This window comes from Raphanus sativus, chromosome 9 (assembly GCF_000801105.2).
Source record: "Raphanus sativus cultivar WK10039 chromosome 9, ASM80110v3, whole genome shotgun sequence".
Taxonomy (NCBI): Eukaryota; Viridiplantae; Streptophyta; class Magnoliopsida; order Brassicales; family Brassicaceae; genus Raphanus; species Raphanus sativus.
Window position 1 is genome coordinate 20,136,340 of NC_079519.1, and position 17,817 is coordinate 20,154,156.

General features: G+C 36.0%; 2 protein-coding genes and 1 pseudogene across 4 annotated transcripts; 1 reads left to right on the plus strand and 2 right to left on the minus strand.

The window, feature by feature from the left end:
• Window positions 1–272: 272 nt before the first annotated feature.
• LOC108833154 (short-chain dehydrogenase TIC 32, chloroplastic) lies at window positions 273–2,389 on the minus strand. Of its 2 annotated transcripts, XM_018606588.2 has the most exons (8): window positions 2,120–2,388; window positions 1,756–1,987; window positions 1,577–1,656; window positions 1,295–1,448; window positions 1,135–1,213; window positions 949–1,033; window positions 697–743; window positions 273–579 (listed from the first exon to the last, which is right to left on the minus strand). In XM_018606588.2, exons 1-8 carry the CDS (start codon window positions 2,223–2,225, stop codon window positions 409–411), a joined length of 954 nt encoding a protein of 317 aa, XP_018462090.2. In that variant the 5' UTR covers window positions 2,226–2,388; the 3' UTR covers window positions 273–408. The 2 variants fall into 2 exon arrangements, with proteins under 2 accessions (XP_018462090.2, XP_056850358.1); XM_056994378.1 differs by lacking the exon at window positions 273–579 and having other exon boundaries at window positions 697–753; window positions 2,120–2,389.
• Window positions 2,390–6,269: 3,880 nt separating this feature from the next.
• On the minus strand, window positions 6,270–10,893 carry LOC108825509 (eukaryotic translation initiation factor 3 subunit A). 2 transcript variants are annotated; one of them, XM_018598807.2, is made up of 14 exons: window positions 10,789–10,893; window positions 10,455–10,551; window positions 9,888–10,369; window positions 9,592–9,807; window positions 9,144–9,512; window positions 9,021–9,050; window positions 8,687–8,914; window positions 8,439–8,600; window positions 8,128–8,349; window positions 7,827–8,033; window positions 7,539–7,745; window positions 7,382–7,462; window positions 7,072–7,273; window positions 6,270–6,963 (listed from the first exon to the last, which is right to left on the minus strand). In XM_018598807.2, the coding sequence occupies exons 2-14, from the start codon at window positions 10,498–10,500 to the stop codon at window positions 6,548–6,550; spliced, it is 2,868 nt and encodes a 955-aa protein (XP_018454309.1). In that variant the 5' UTR covers window positions 10,501–10,551; window positions 10,789–10,893; the 3' UTR covers window positions 6,270–6,547. The 2 variants fall into 2 exon arrangements, with proteins under 2 accessions (XP_018454309.1, XP_018454310.1); XM_018598808.2 differs by lacking the exon at window positions 10,789–10,893 and adding an exon at window positions 10,646–10,766.
• A 2,871-nt stretch (window positions 10,894–13,764) lies between these two features.
• On the plus strand, window positions 13,765–16,262 carry LOC108825512 (putative cysteine-rich receptor-like protein kinase 32; annotated as a pseudogene).
• The last annotated feature ends 1,555 nt before the right edge of the window (window positions 16,263–17,817 follow it).

Consider the following 17,817-nt stretch of genomic DNA (forward strand, 5'->3'; position numbering starts at 1 on the left):
AGTCAAGTCAACTAAACTTTTTTTAAAAACAAAATTTCAAGTTTACGTGAATATTCTTTTTTTTTTAATAACGACGTGAATATTCATTTTCAAAACATCAAAAAAGACCCAAATTAATTTTATTTTTTTTAACTCTAAATATTTAGCATTAAGGCAACACAAATAAAATCATATACCCAAATCCTACATGGAACTAGAACTTGGAAGTTGGAACAAATCTAAATCTCTTTGTACTTGAACATATCTACCCACTTGAATCAACAGTACTTAAATATTATATATGTACCAAACTTTTTATTCAAATAAAAAGGAGAAAACTTTGTCTTCACAACTGAACCAGCATATCATTTCATGCTCCCACATTCACACCAGAACTCTTTTCTTTAAGACTGTACTTTGCAAACAAATCTATGATTCTTCTTCACCAGTTAGAGTCAAACTAAACTCCCATAGTTTCTTGGCCAAATCTGTGTCTTTACCCTGAGAATTAGGGTTAGATATGTTGTTGTCCATCAAGTACTCCGCACTCACTCCCTTTGCTTGAGGATGTAGCGCTGCGTAACATGTGGTTGCAGCTCCCTGTAACAAACAAACACACGCACGAACATAAACGTATGTGAGTTTGAGACAGAATAATGAAACAGGTTGAGAATGGTGGTATATTACATATGGAGAAATAAAATAAAAAAAGCCTACCTGTGGGATACTTTTAAGCACAAACTTGCCCACCGCGTTGCCAAGTGCTGCATCAAACAAGAGAGAAGAAAACAGAAAGTCATTGTTAGATTGACCACTCCAAACAGTTCATGACACTAGCGGTTGGTCCTCTAATGAATCCGTTGTTGGATCATCAAGATTCATTGAGAAGCTTAGTTTTTGGATTGTTGCTTAGAATCAGATGTGTGTATCCAGTGCCATATTTTAAGAACAAAGAGCCAAAGAATTTACTATTTATGAAGCTATGGTAGCGTAACAGATTGGTCATAATGGATCCGGGATGAAGTGAATTGGCAGTGATATTCACACCTTGTTCCTGTTTATAACCAAAACCAACAATGATCGACAAAACTCAACTCCTTTAGCTTTTTCCTCTAAAAATTTGGAACTGATAAAGACAAAAAAACACTAGTGTACCTTGAACTGCCTAGCGAGCTCAGTTGCGTGCAATATGTTACATAGCTTTGACTGCCCATATGCTTGAATAGTATTGTAACTGCAGAGAAACGGTGAGAGTAATAAGAGTATGTTACTAGTGTCCAAAAGTAAATGACCAATAATATCACCTAACAATCACCTTGCTTCGTCATTTATTTTGTCAAAACGAATCCCTTCCCGGTAAGCATATCGATGACCTTCAGATGAGAGAATGACAATCCTTCCTTCACTGTTGCTTTCATTAGCTGTTTTCTTCATCGTATCCAAAAGAAGGTTCGTCAACAGAAAATGACCTGATTAGATTGTATACCAACACAAAATAATCATCATCATACTTCAAACATCATATATTTATACAATTCAATAAAGATGCAGAAAAGAAAAAAAAGATCATAAGTTTTTCTTTCTTGGTTAAACATACCCAAATGATTGGTTGCAAACTGTAACTCGATGTTGTCGCTTGAAAGCGTGAAGGGACATGCCATGATCCCTGCATTATTACTTAAAGAACAAGAACATAGAATAAACTCAAGCAACTAATGATATTCAAAGACAAGAAGACAGTGCTTCGAGAAAATAAAAAAAAACTAGAATTTTTACATGAGAAGATTCAATGGAAGGTCCAAGGACTTGTATTGTGATGCAAAGCTCCTGACGGAAGCCATTGAGCTAAGATCTAGCTTCATTACATCAATCTTAGCTTCGGGTGTGTCCTTAAGTATCTTTGCTCTGACTTGATTACCAGAATCTGTGTTTCTTACAGCCATTACGACATGAACACCGCGAAGAGCAAGAACACGAGTTGTCTCTTCTCCAATACCACTTGATGCTCCTGCAAAATAATAAAGTTTGGTCCTTTCTTGAATTAACTAGATTACCCACAAAGACTTTACTGCTGAATCAGTTAAAAGAGCAGCATCAAATGAACCCAGATGATAGAAGAAAAGTTGAGGAAGAAGAGGACCTGTGACAATTGCGGTGAGACCAGTACCATCGATTCCGTGAGTGACTTCTTCAGCTGTGGAATGAGCTGAGAAGCCAGATGCTCCTTTCCACCAAAAAGGCCACATTTTTGTGCTGTTACTGATCTTCTTTGCTAAACTGGATAATTACAAACGAAACCCTAGCTGATGAACACACACACCTCTCTCTTTCTCTATGAAATTACTTTTAAGTTTTACAGACTTCTGATTCAGGGTTGGTGATCGGCTGGAATGGGCACTAAGAATCCTATATTATCTTTCTATATATTAATCTAGTCATTTGATTGATCGTTGATTATGGGTCATTCAAAAGTAAAATCTAAAAAAAGTTATTATAATTTGATTTGTTGATGATTTTTTATTTTTTATTATCTTAGTTCGACCTAAAATAAAATAAAAAATTTTAAACAAATTAATATCACTTACCAAATATGATATTAATAAAAAGCTTTTTCTATATTAGTTGAAAATTTTTTAAATTGATTTTTTTTCTTACGTGTTAATCAAAAATAAAATCTAGAGAAAGTGGTTATAATTTGATTAATCGATGATTTTAAGATATAAAATAAAAAGGAAATCAAACACTAATTAATATCAATAATAAAATAACTTAAATGATATTACAAATAATGATTTAAGATAACTAGTTATCAAAATTATTTAAAAGTTGAATAATGTTTGATCAAATTTTTATAGTTATAACTACATAAAATGAAAAATAATGTGAATAGAAAATAATTATGGAAATCGATATAATAATTTCATGTTTTTAAATAGAACATTATATTCTTATATAAAGATTATATATATATATATATTATCAATCATTTATTAAAAATTAAAAACATTTATAAAATTATTTATCAGCTTACAAAATTATTTTATCATAATTTTAAATTACTTATAAAATTTTACAAAATAAAAAAAATTATATATTAAACAAAAAGTTACTTAATGATATTTGGTTACATATCGATCAGATCATCGGTCAAGTCTTAAAAAGTATTCAACTGTAAGGATAGGAAGATAAAATTTCATTCTCTTTCTAGACGTTGTCTCGATTATTCAAACACAGATCCTATTGGGATTTGAAGGCTTTAGGGTATCTCCAACCCATCACACCATTTTAGTGTTGAAATTACACTATTTTAGTGTAATTTTAGCACCAAATTTTTTTGAGTCTCTAACCACAACACCAAATGTTACACTAAAAAGAATATCCTTCATTATTTTATTATTAATATTTTTTAATTTTTAATAATTTTGATAAATTTTAGTTATTATATGAATAAAATATATTATTTTACTAAAATTATATTTAAAATAATAATTATACTTAAATTAAATTATTTAATAATGTTCTATTAAAACATACTGTTAAATTAATTAATCAAATACACAAAAAGTCAAATTATAATATACTAAAAAATTATTATATTCCAACTAGGGGTGTCAAAATGGGTCATGACCCATGGGTTGATCCAACCCAAACTGACCCATTAACCCAAATGAATTGTTTATTTTTGATCTAATGGGTTGATGGGTTAACAAGTTAATGGGTTAACAGGTTAATGGGTTAACAAGTTAATGGGTTAACAAGTTAAATAGGTCTATTGGGTTGGGTCAACTCTAACTCATTTAGTTTTTAATTAAAAAAATGGTCAAAATCACAAAAACACATTTTCCTACAAAAATCGGAAAAACATAATTTCTCGCCAAAACCGAAAATGCAATTTCCCTTCAAAATCGTAAAAAACAACAATTTACCGCTAAAACCGGAAAAACGCAATTTTCCGTCAAATTCGTAAAACGTAATTTCCCGCCAAAACCGGAAAAACGCAATTTCCCGCCAAAACCAGAAAAACGCAATTTCCCGCCAAAACCAGAAAACGTAATTTTCCGCAAAAATGGAAAGACAAAATTTTCGCCGAAAACGAAATTTCCCGCCAAAACCGGAAAACGCAATTTCCCGTCATAATCGGAAACATGTAATTTCCCGTCAAAACCGTAAAACGCAATTTCCCGTCAAAATTGGAAAAACGCAATTTCCCGCCAAAACCGGAAAAACGCAATTTCCCGCCACAACCGGAAAACGCAATTTCCCGGCAAAACCGGAAAACACTATTTTCCGCCAAAACCGAAAAATGGAATTTCCCATCAAAATCGGAAAAACGCAATTTCCCGCCAAAACCGAAAAAACGCAATTTTCAGCCAAAACCGGAAAACGCAATTTCCCATCAAAATCGGGAAAACGCAATTTCCCGCCAAAACCGGAAAAATGCAATTCCCGCCAAAACCAAAAAACCTAATTTTTTTGCCAAAATCGGAAAAATGTAATTTTCTGGCGAAAATGGAAAAACCCAATTTTTCGCAAAAACCGAAAAAATAAAAATTTCATTTCGATCAACTTGGTCTTAATTTAATTTATGTCTCAATTCGATCAACTTGGTCTTAATTTAAAAATGGTTCATTATAAAGATGTTGGGTTTATGGATCAACCATTAATCCACCTGACCCATTTAATTTAATGGGTCATGGATCAACCTAACCCATTTAATAAATGGATTGGATTGACCCATAACCCATTAATAATCAACCCATTTGGGTTATGGGTTGGGTTGACCCATTTGACCCATTTTGACACCCTTAATTCCAACCAAAAATGATTGAATTAAAAAAATTAATGTATTTTAAATTATTTGTATATTTTTTTATTTAAACTAATATTTTAAACTAATTAAAATATAACCAAACAACAATGACATATTTTAAATATTTTTAACTTAGTTGTAAACTAATCATAAAAATAAAGTGTAATTAAATATTGTTAACCAATATACAAACAAACAATTTTGTAAATAAAAAAAAAAGTTTTTGCCATCTGCTACAGTGTTGCACCAAATATGGTGTGATACTGTAGCAAAAAGGAAAATTACACTATAATGTAGTTAGATTTGCCGTTGGGTTGGAGGAAAAAAACATCAAATCAGACTCTATTATAGCGTTATGCCGTGTGGTTAGAGTTGGCCTTAGAGGTTTTATTCAGATTTTAAAGTCTTAGAAACCTTTCTAAAAAATTTTAAAGCCAAAATAACTAACTTTACTGTTAGACCATCATTATTGGAGGCAGAGACAAAAGCAACTTTTTTTTTATCATAAAAACATCGGGCCAGAGCTTTTATATATGGGCTTCTCCCCAATTCTTTTCCTCGGTCCCCTCCTCCTCTTTTGTAAGAGCTGGTTCTAAGGACTGCCAATAAAAATGGTCTTAGGACTTTGCTTTTTTCAAAGCCACAAAATTTAAGATTTTAACAATTTCTAAAACCATTTCAATTTTTTTAAAGCAAAAAGTTTTAACAGCCTCAACAGTAAAAGTCTTGAAAGTCATAAACAATTGGATACAATCTTTTCCTTAGTTTGCGAATCTTTTATGGTGGCTCCCGTCTCGTCCGTTCCTTTTCAGGGGTGTTCACCAAGTGTTGTTGGGTGATAGCTAATTAGAATTGGAAAAATTTCAGAATATGAACTCTAATTCTGAATAGTTACAAAATTTCACTTATCTCCATGTGGTTGAAAGTCGTCAGGTAAACCAGTTCCTTCACCACGTCTTCCTTGGTTGTGTCTTTACGGCTTTGCTCGTGGCTCCTCTAATGTTTTGGAGCAATATAATGGATGACGTATTTGATCATCTTCAGTAAAAGTCTATCATGGTGTTGCTCTACTTCAAACCATTCTCATCCTGGTTGGTTCTTTGTTTATTCAGTGTTCTAATTTGTTGGATATGTGTCTATTTTGTTTAGATTCTTACTGTGAAATCCAGTTTATGGTTTCCGGAGATCATGTCTCTCAAGGATGATCTTTCTTTCCTGGCTTTTCATTTTCCAGGGGTTTGTATTTGCTCGCCCGGTTTTGGATTAGTAAGGTTTGCATTTTATGCCTGCACATTTTTCTCGGCTCAATCTGGCAGATTTTTCAATATCCTAAACTAGGATTCCTAGTTGTCGAAAAAGCAAACTACACTTACGATCTGAACCCGGCAAGCATACATCCATTCACGTTAAAGTTCAGTTAATTCCTAAGTTCATGAAAAAGATAAGATAATCTCCTTGACTTAAGGATACAAATAACGTCAACAGTAAAACCTTTTTGGGTTATTAATCCATAAAAAGAACTGTTCGATGTCTAAAGTTTTACAGCAGAAATTAACTGAAATATTAAGATAAACAAAGAGAGACGGTAAACTAACCGAATAAAGAAAAGAGGAACACTCTCTTGGTGTGTACTAGAGCAAAAACGAGTCTTAGAGGTTTTTAAAATCCTCGCAAGAGAGAACACATTGAGCAAGTTTCATTTAATCCAGAGATCACTTTCATTCAATGTAAGATTTGGGACCAAAACAAAAATGTTACTCAACGCTGTCCTGGCCTGGGCCTGGAGCTTCGCCAAGTATCACCACCACTTGGGCGGCTACTGCTGCTACCACTGGTCCACTTGTCAGGATTCTGAGGCGGTCCGCGGTTGGTCCAGCTATCAGATTCTGCAGCCGGTGGTGTGGGCGTTGGAGATGATGGGCCTGAGACCTCAGCTGCCTGACGCTTCCACTTAGGAACGTATTTTCCGGAACCTGACGATGGGGCCACTGCTGGTGGCGCAGCAGCAGGAGCAACGCTAGGCTCTGGAGGTGGTGCGATAGGTCCCTTCAACACCTCTTCACGCATCCGCTTCGCTTTCTCCTCCAGCTCTAGCTCTCTCTGTCTTTGCTTTTCAGCAATTTCATCCAACTTAGCCTTACGTTCAGCCTGTTCCTTCTTGCGTTTCTCAGCTTCTATTATAAGAGTTAAACCCGAAGAGAACCAAAACAAGAACGGGTTATATTAGAAAAACTCCAACATCGATGTAAAACGGATGTGAACTTGTGGAAACAGATCTTTACCTTCACGCTTGCGAGCTTCCTCTTCTTCCTCCAGCTTTCTTATTCTTTCTTCTTCACATGTCAAATAGTACATCTGCTTCCTCTTGATATCCCTTTCTTGCTTCCTGGCTCGAATTATTTGGCTGATGCGCTCCTCTCTCTCTGTCTTTATTCTGTCAAACTCTGCTTGACGACGACTAATCACTTCCTCTTGGAATTTTTCCTAAATACATAAAGATTTGATTATGAGTAAGCTTTACCCAGAAAGTAATAAAGCAATATATGAAGAGATGAAGATTCAGAGAAACAACTTGAAATGTCAAAAACTGACCTTAAAATTCAACATTCTGGACAATCTGCTCTTCTCCTTCAAGTCACTCTCATGACGCTCTTTACTGAGTTCAACTTCACGCTGAAAAAATAGAGGAGCGTTTAAAGGACCTCATACACTTTAACTCAGAACCGAGTTATGAGGAATGATGTTTTACCTGTTGCTCGCGTTCATAGAACTCTCTTTCCTCTACCAGTCTTCGCTGATACGCAGCTTCAATCACTGGAGCAGCCTCTTCTCTCTTCGCTCGTTCTAAATAATCCATAGTCTTGGCAAGTTTTTGGAGTTTTTTCTCCATTTCCTGCCTTTCCTTGACCTGCTCATTCAAGGCCCTCTGCATCACGTTTTGCTTTGTCACTTTCTCCTACAGTTTATTTGAACCAATATTAGTTATACGCAAAAAACCAGTGAGCTAACATCGAACATATTGTGTTAATAAGCTTACTCCATCTAAAAGTGTCTTCTTCTTTCCCTTTTTCATGCGTTTCTCTGTGTCCTCCAGTAACGCCTGAGCTTCTTCAAGCTCCTTCTGCTCTATCTCCTTAAGAATTCTTTGCCTCCTTCTCTCTTGAATCTCTGCCGCAAGCCTCTTTTGTTCTGCCTCCTCCGTTAGCTTCTGAAGCTTAAGCCGTTTCTGTTCCTCTTCACGTTCCTTCAAAAGCAAAAAATCAAATCAAGGAATTAGTCCAAAACGGCACAACGTTAATGGAGAAGTATGAAACGCAGCCTGGAAAACAGAACACTACCATTTCTAGTTGCTGGCGCTCTTGATCCTCCTTCCTCTTTTCAATGATTGATTTCCGAGCAAGCAGTCTTTTGTGCTCCTTCTCAACAGTATCCGCTAGATTTGGTACTATGCCACCTAGCTTTGATGCTTTACTTGGGACAGGAAACAGCATAGCTCTTACTTTGCTCAAAGACTCGGCAAAAACAGCCAGATGATCCTTCAGTCCATCAGACTCAATACCCTAATAGGAAAACAGTTCGCTTAATAAATTTAATACCTACCGAAGGTTCAAAAATTAGGAGTTGAACTAAAGAATCAACAGAGGCTTACCAAATTTCCAAAGATTACAACACCCTTCATGTGATCAACTTTCATGGCAACAAAGTTGTTCTTGACAGCATCAACAGATATCTTCTCTACCACTGAGAACTCGAAGAAGGGTACCAACTGAGACAAACTCTCAATTCTTATAGTCTGATATATCTTAGACACCTGGAAAAATAATCACAACAGACTTTTAATACATAATGGAAAACCACCGGACAAAAGGGCTTTATTTATATATGGTAATGATTCACCTGTTGAAGTAACCTCAGGGTTGCAAGCTTCTCCAAAGAAGGAACATATTGGGACAGTTGCACTTCTGGTAAAGAAGGAGCTGACGAAAGCTTCCCACCAGATTTGGATATTTTCTCCAGCAACGGCTGAATCTTGGAACCAAGATCAAGTGGGTGAAACTCATGCTCCAAAACATGGAAGAGATCTTTGACCTCCTGAGAAGCACAGCTCAAAACGCCTCTTGAAACCTGATTGTGCAAAAACCATGGAAAATCAGATGCCTGCAAGGTGATACATATTCTAAAACCATAGGAAAAGAATATCAACTATGTGATGTGACTGCTAAAGACTCACCAGCTCTGACAGAAGAGCTGACCTTGAAAGCTGGAAAAGAAATGCATGGAATTAGAATTAACAAACCAGAAATAAAGGGTGGAATATATATAAACAATAAAGTAGCATCAGATCCTATGTTACCATATCTCTGCCCTCGAATTTAGGTTCAAGGTTGAATCCTATGAGGTTGGCCATCCTCAAATTGCGTTCTTTCTCGTTTTCAAGTTCCATATGGGATGCACTCTGAGCCCTATCAAACGGTGGAACAGATAATGCCGCCAAGACAACAGATGATGCAATTAGCTGCAAGTCCTTTTGGCTTAAGTTCTTGTTGAAATTTTTCTGCAGACTAAACAGCTTGAACCATGCATACGCATGGTAAAGTTGGCTAGAAGATATCCAGAAGATCTCGGTCAATTTGGAGTAATAGACCATCAACAAAGATGACTTGGGCGTTTTCTTGACCATGCACATTAGTCCATATATATCTTCCACAGAACGGAAAGCTTCCTGGCAAAATAAAAGATACATCAATAACCACTCTTCTTAATTGTTTCCCGTAAATGAAAGAGGAGACACAATAACACACCTGCCAAAGTCCAAGCTCAGTAGCAACTTTCAACTGATCAAACCTTGTGTCAAGGTAAAGCTGCAAGCTCTCAGGTGCTGATAAGTCAGGCCTGTCCCTTTGGTCTCTGTACTTGTTCAGGTTTGCCAAATGGTTTCTGATAATTTCACAAAGCCTACGGAACTCTGTTGTTCGCTTGTACTGCTTACAGAACTGGAAGGCTTTATGTGCTGTCATCTACAAGATAATAAATATACAAGTCTTTTAACCTTAATCAACTAAAGATCAGATGAAAGTTAATAAAAGCTTATACTAACCGCATAAAGTGCTTCCAACTTCGAGTTGTTCCTCAGTATCTCAAGCACTGTTCTGTAAGTCTCCCACAGAAACTTGAACCAGGGAGTAACCAACTCACGGTCAGATCTATCTTTCCCCTTCTCCCCACTGACAATACTCAGCTGCAAATCCTCAGGCTTCCTGTCAGCTTCAAGGTCATCGACATCAAGTGCATCATCCAACGCATCAGCTTGAGAGCGAGCCTGCTCAGCCTTCTCGGTAGAAAGATGCAGGAAGTGCTTGATAACTTCCTCCAAGGAGCTCACATTGACTTGCTGGCAAACAATACGGTACTGGATCAACCCATCCTTGGCAAAACGACCCCTCTTCAAGTCGACACAAAGATCCAGGTACTTGAACATGATCTTCTCAAGCGGTTTCTGCCATGCTCTGTATCTCTTTGAGGTAATGAGATCGTGAAGTGCCTGGAGGGCATCTTGTTTCTGTCCAACGTTGATCAATTCTGCATTAAAGACACGTCTTTGATATGTCAATGTCTCACACACGCTAGAAACCAAGTCTATTGGCATGTGATTTCGTGAACTTACCATCAGCACGCTTCAGTGCGTTCTCAGGTTTGGCAAAATTCGCCATGTTTCAGACGAACAAGCTTTGACACACCAAGTGGATACTCTCTTTATTTGCCTGAAAAAAAAAAAAAAAAATCAATAAGTATGAAACCTATCCGATACAGGAACCCTAATTTGCTCGCCCAACTAGCCCTAAATTAATCTCTTACAATCAACGAAAACAAAGAGATTCGATTAAACTGATGAAAATTCAGACAAGATGAATTTGATGAGATCCGATGGCAATAGCAGAGAGATCCAATCACACTGGGTTTTTTTTTTGTAAGGCAGAGACACGAAACTTATCACTAACCTGGTCGCCGTGAAACAAGAGTGGTGAGAAGAAAAGGAAGATGGGAGAGAGACTAGGGTTTCTGGTATTAATATGATTGTTGTAAATATGTATTACCAATATTTGCAGATAATACCAGAATGTTTTATTAGTTTCGGATAGTCCTCCTTTTATCTTCTTAGTATCAATAAGAACCCAATTATGTAAGCACTAGGTGTTTGTTATACGGTAGAGCGGACCAACAGATTTTTTTAGAACCAAGAAAGGTAAAATTAGAAGTTATTGTTTAACTTTTTGTGGATTTAATTTTCATGTATCAGAGAATCATTTACCGTAACATTTTTCTTTTTGCGGACAAAATTTTCATTCATTCAAAACCAAAATTACAAAGTTATTACAAAACTGTAAGAACAAATCTTTGCATTAGCGGATCCATTTATTGGAAACGATTCAAAAATCATTCTACTATGGGCGTATAGGATTTAATTTTTCATGCATATATTGCATTCGTTTTTGTTGAATTCCATATCGCATAGATCATGTCCATTTCTCTTATGCTTGGTTTTGTGAAGTCATTGATGCAAATTAGTCTGTATTTATACCTAAAAATAAAAGTCTGTATTAGTGTATAAATATAATGGTTTTGATACTATACACAACATCAGAAGGCATATCTAAAATGGTAATCATGATTTTGATAATATAAATAGTGTGAAATCAAAGTGTGGTATAGTGTAATTGCAATTATAATGCGGCAAATTTTCCAAAAAAAATCTAACTCATCAAGGAATCAGTGAGACTTGGAATTACAAAATAAAATCTTCACGGACCAAGAAGTTATGGATTTTACAAAATGGAGATTTTTCAACCCATCCAATTGCGAGTATCAGTTTTTATAAGTGGATTTCAGCCCAACCATGAAGCAGCTTTCTCCAGAATCATTCTTGGGATTCAATAGTGGATTATTATCTTTTCAAGAAGTCCGGAGTCAAAAAAATTGGTCCAAAAAATACCAAGATGCAATCAATTTTTCTAAACCGACCAAACCGACATTACTTTGGAAAATTTCCAACCAATTCAATTTGTCCGACCCAAATCTATCTATGGAATCCTGGAAACATTATAGATTTCAGTAAACATTCATTACTTCCTACAATGCACCGCTACCCAGTGGATCATGCAGATTTACTCTTGTTTCAACTTAACATAGTTGGCGTCTTTGGTAATAAATCTTCAACATGTACTTCCTAAACATGTTGTGCACGACTCAGCCCATATTAAGCCATCAAGAAGGATTCCAAGGAAGCTTTCATATCCTCTTGAACCGGCCAGGTTCAAGAAGAACTATGTTCCCCATTTATAGCGAAACAAATGTCATTCCAATGGTCATATTCCTCCACTGAAGTAGGCATGGACGTTCGGGTCCAGGTTCTTTCGGATCCTAAATATTTGGACCCAACATATATTTTTAAATTTTCGGTCTGGGTTCGGGTCGGTTCTTCTCGGATCCGGATCGGTTCAGGTCTATAATTAAAATACCTATAATTTTTTGGGTCTATATCGGGTTCGGGTCGGGTTCGGGTGTTTAAGATCTAAAACACACAAAATACACAAATTTCATCAAATTTAGTCAAAATATGTCATGTATATCTAAAATCTTACAAAATAACTTAAAATAAACTATTAAAAATTAAAAGAAAAAAAAATGAATTTTACATTTAAAACTTCATATTACTTGAAAATGTTACAAAATAATAACAAAGATTGTTAACAAAAATATATTTCAACTAGATCATAAAATAAAATATAGAAAATAAAATATAACAAAACATAGTTTTGGATATTCATGTTTTTAAGTCGGGTATGAATCGGTTCTTGTCAGGTCGAGTCTATTCGGATCAGTTCTTTTCGGGTCCGAGTCTATTCGGATCGGTTCTTTTCGGGTCCGAGTCTATTCTGATCGGTTCTTTTCGGGTCCAGGTCTATTCGGGTAGAAAATTTTTGGACCCAACATGTACTTCCAAACGCTCGGGACGGTTCCGGTTTAGGTATTTTTGAGTCGGTTCCGGATCGGATCTTCGAGTCCAGATTAAAATGTTCAGGCCTACACTGAAGAATAAACTTTATTTCCAAATTTATTTTTTTCCTTGTATTGATTATAACTGTTTGATTTTGTCTAGAGTCCACTAGTCGTCCATCATGGTAAAGTACCCATCTTTGAAATTGATATGAATTATTCTGTTTTTCAAGTTTTCAAGTTTTGTCAAAACTAAAAATCTTAAACCTTTAAAATATGTGTGAAGCAGCTCCAGAGCACCTTGAATCCTTTCCATAGACATCTTTTTCTTTATAGTATTGAGCACGGCTCTTGGTCCCATCACTTGTATCACTCCTCGTTGAAATTATTCTTTCTGTACTCTGTTTGTAAACTAACCTCAACATCAACTCTTTCTTGTCATACACGCCACGATTAACTTAAGCCCTGTTCGTTTCATGATCGCTGGATGCAGCGGCAGCGATAAAAAAATAAGCCTTTCATCACGAGAACTGGCGACACCGGCGACACATCTCTAGCTTGTTTTTAGACGCAGCGGCGATTAATAATAAGTAAAAGAGACGCTGAAAAAAATGGCGACACCCGGCGTCCGTATCTTTCACTTCCGATAAACCATCAGCGTCAACTTGAACCTTTGGTTTTGTTGCTTTTTGTCTCCGTAGAAGTACATTTCTTTGCCGCAGCCGCTGCGTCTCGCGATGATGTAACGAACAGGGCTTTAATATGATCCATGTGTACGTGTCTTTATATAATATAATCCCAAAACATTTATTGACTTGACTTGAATTAAATTCTTGACTCAAGTACTACAAGAAAATTCTAAACAGTAAACACGCATAGCTTTTGACGAAATCAACGTTTACAGTATGATCAAAATCTGTCTTATTTAGATTCAGCTTCCAAGATTTGCAAAACGTACAAGAGGAAAGTCAATCTCCTAGTATGTTTTTTTTTTTGGAAATCAGTCTCCTAGTATGTATACGAACAATTTCCTGTCAATCCTCTGTTCTGTCCTCCCTTTTAGCTTTTGCTTTGTCTCTGCACAACAAAGATGTGGAGACTCGTTGTTTTTCAGACCAAATAGTACTTATGATACAAACCGTCGTCTCGTTCTCTCATCTCTTGCTTCCAATGTCAGTTCTCAAAACGGCTACTACAATGTCTCTGTTGGTGAAGGCCCTGGGAGGATCTATGTTTTAGGACTATGTCTCCCAGGGACTGATCCAACGGTCTGCTCTGATTGTATTCAGCCTGAGTCAGTTACTTTAATAGATAACTGTCCAAACCAGACAAATTCATGGAACTGGAGAGCCGACAAGACACTCTGTTTTGTTCGATACTCAAACCGCTCGTTTTTTAACCAGATGGATCTAGAGCCGAACCAAGCAGAGCTTTTTACTTTAGATGTCACTGGAGATCTTGTAGAGTATAACAGAACATGGGAGGGTTTGATGGCGCGTACGATATCAGCAGCTTCCTCAACAACTCCTGGGTCGCTTGCAGGTTACATTATGCAACAAGTACAGCTCCTTTGTCCGGTTTCCGAAGAATATACGCATTGATGCAATGTATTCCTGGGATTTCTTCAGTTGATTGTGAGGCTTGTCTTCAAGCAAATGTTCGTACCTACCAAGGTTGTTGATGGGGGAAGCAAGGGGGTAGCATTAGGAGACCTGTTTGCTTTTTCCGGTTTGATCCATATCCGTATCTCGATGCATTCAATGATGTAACATCGTCTCCTCCTCCTCAAATCTCTCAAGATCCTCAAGAATTTCAACCCTCAACATCACCTCCTCCACCAGATGACAAAACTATTTCTACAGGAGTTATAGTGGCGATTGTTATATCCACAGTCGTATTTGTGGCTTTGTTAGCTTTAGGATTGTTTTTTTTGAAGAGGAGGCAATCATACAAAACACTGAAGCTTGAAAGTGAGCTGCTCTTACCTTTTTTTTCCAATTTGAAACAGATTATACATATTAAATTATCATAATACCATACATCTATTGTTGCAGCTAATGATGATATTACAAGTCCACATTCATTACAAATTGATTTCAAAACAATTGAAGCCGCAACGGACAAATTTTCTAGGAACAACAAAGTCGGTCAAGGTGGATTTGGTGAAGTTTACAAGGTATATTTAAACCTCTGTATATTTCTATGACTGCTTGATTTTATTCATGAAGGCTAAGAAGTCATTGAAATGTATATTTGTAGGGAATATTACCAAATGGAACCGAAGTTGCTGTGAAGCGACTATCGAGAAATTCTGGACAAGGCACACAAGAGTTCATGAATGAAGTTGTTCTTGTGGCAAAGCTTCAACATAGAAATCTTGTTAGGCTTCTTAGGTTTTGCGTCGAAGGAGATGAACATATACTTGTCTACGAATTTGTTTCTAACAAGAGTCTTGACTATTTCCTCTTTGGTTTGTTTATAATCTATACTTTTTCTTGGGGATCATGTTATCATATTGAAACCTCAATTCTTGTTTATATCGTGTTGAATGCGCAGATCCAATAAAGCGGCGACAACTGGATTGGACAACACGGTACAATATCATTGGAGGGATTGCGCGAGGGATTCTCTATCTTCATCAAGATTCAAGGCTAACAATCATGCACCGTGATCTCAAAGCTAGCAACATACTTTTAGATGGTGATATGAACCAGAAAATAGCGGATTTTGGCATGGCAAGGATTTTCGGGATGGAGCAAACTCGAGCTAATACTAGCAAGATAGCTGGAACCTTGTAAGCAATGTTTTCACCCTAGTAAAACCTTTTAATCGTCACTCATATAGTGTAAGCCTGATTCTCAATTTACATTTTTCAGCGGTTACATGGCTCCTGAGTATGCCATGCACGGTCAATTCTCCATGAAATCTGATGTCTACAGCTTTGGAGTCCTGATTCTTGAGATCATAAGTGGCAAGATAAATAGTAGCTTCAATCAAACAGATGGATCTGCTGGCAATTTAGTCACACATGTTAGTATACAGTTTCATTTTATCTCTTTTACCAGTATGATCACATATGATGGATTGTTTTTATATAGTCATATATTAATGTTAGGCTTGGAGACTATGGAGAAAAGGTTCGACTCTAGAACTAGTAGACTCGGCTTTTGGGGAGAGTTATCAGAGAAATGAAGTTACGAGATGCATTCATATTGCACTTTTATGTGTTCAAGAAGATCCTGGTCATCGCCCTACGGTGTCTAAAATCATTTTGCTTCTCACTAGTAGCACACTCACGTTACAAGTGCCTCATGCACCTGGATTTTTCTTCCAAAGTAGTCGGGACCAAGATTTAAAAACTGAGGACTCGGATTCGTTTGGAAAGCCAATTTCTTGTTCTATTAATGATGTATCGATCACAGAATTTGGTCCTCGTTGAAGATAATACTATTATTAGATTTTGTGTTTCTTTAGCAGGTGAAGATTATATTATTTTCTTTCATTATATTTTATGTTTTTTTAGTTGTCATCTTTTTTTTTGTTTAATAGTCTCCTGCGCATGAACATTAAGCCAATTCTCAAAACTCGTAGACTGCTTATCAGTTTGGCAGGTTTGGGTCTATGACTGTCATAGACCCAAACCTATCCGAAGTAAGTGGTTCGGTTCGGGTTCGGTTAGTATCAAATACTCGATCGGTTTACATTCTGTCCCTTTTCGGTTAACCAAATCCGATCGGTTATTACCCGATACCCGAACTTACCCGAACATAACCGAAACTAAATAACCCTAACATAGACCTTACCTTTTATGATTTTTCCCCTTCCCAAAATCTAGTCTACAAATCCTCTGCATCGTTTAGAGTTCCCCAAAATTATCGATTTCCAAATCCTTCATCTATTAAAATTTAATTTCATAAATTGTCAAACTGGAAAATCTTAATATTCTTCCATCTTCTCCGTCTCACTCGGTGACATCCACATCGAGAAAACATTCCGAGGTGAATTTCTATTTTTTATTGATTTTGTATGTATGATGATTAGCGCTATGATTCCGTCCGATTGTGTTTATCTTCTGCTTAGAATTATTATGTCTGATGTTTAAAGTTTTAGAGTCTGATTCAGTTTGGATCACATGCATAAGATTCTGTTCGAACTTAAACGGTTTGATTTGATTAACTTGTTTCTTGTTTCTTGTTTTGTATTTTAGTATATTTCAGTTAATGGATTTAAACTTCATTTACTTGTTTTTGTGCTTATTGTTCACTTTTATAACTCGACACATCTGATTTTTTTCTACTTACAGTGTGAAGGATACAAGAAAGCTTTTGGGTTGGAATCGCCATCTATGCTTAATCTATGAACTTTATTGATGTTTTCACTATGTTTTTGGACGGATTACTGCTGCTTTGTTCCCATTTCATGTGTTTTTAGACTATTATATTATCAGGAATGAGTTGAAGACAATTCAGAACATGCATTTCAAATTTTTTTGAGACAATGGGGTAAATATACCTAAATCACACCGAAATTAGGAAACTACCATAAACCATAAAAAAAAACTCATGTCCACAGTAGATATTTGGGTCTCTTTTCCGTTTTACCCCTGCCCGAAAATTTCATCTTGTTTCTCTTTCTTTCCCGAACTCACATCTCTCTCATTTATCACTTTTCTCAACATTTACTAAAATTAAAGTTTTTTTTCAAATCAATTGATCTTCTTCTTCAATCTCCAAATCACCAACTACTCTATTTTCTCACAACTATATCTTCATCATCACAACATCAATAATGTCGATGTTGGATGCACCAACAAGTGGATATTAGATTCAAAAAGTCAAACCTTCCAAAAGGATTGCTAGTTCTAAGATTTTATGGCTGCAACTAGTCAAGAGGAAAGAGAAAAACAGTACATAAAAAGAGAAAAAACTCAATAAATTACTTGTATGTTAATAAAATACTTTAAAGTAACCTGTAACATTACATGTTATATAAATTGTTACTTGATAACTTGTTTAATCAAAAAATATATATAA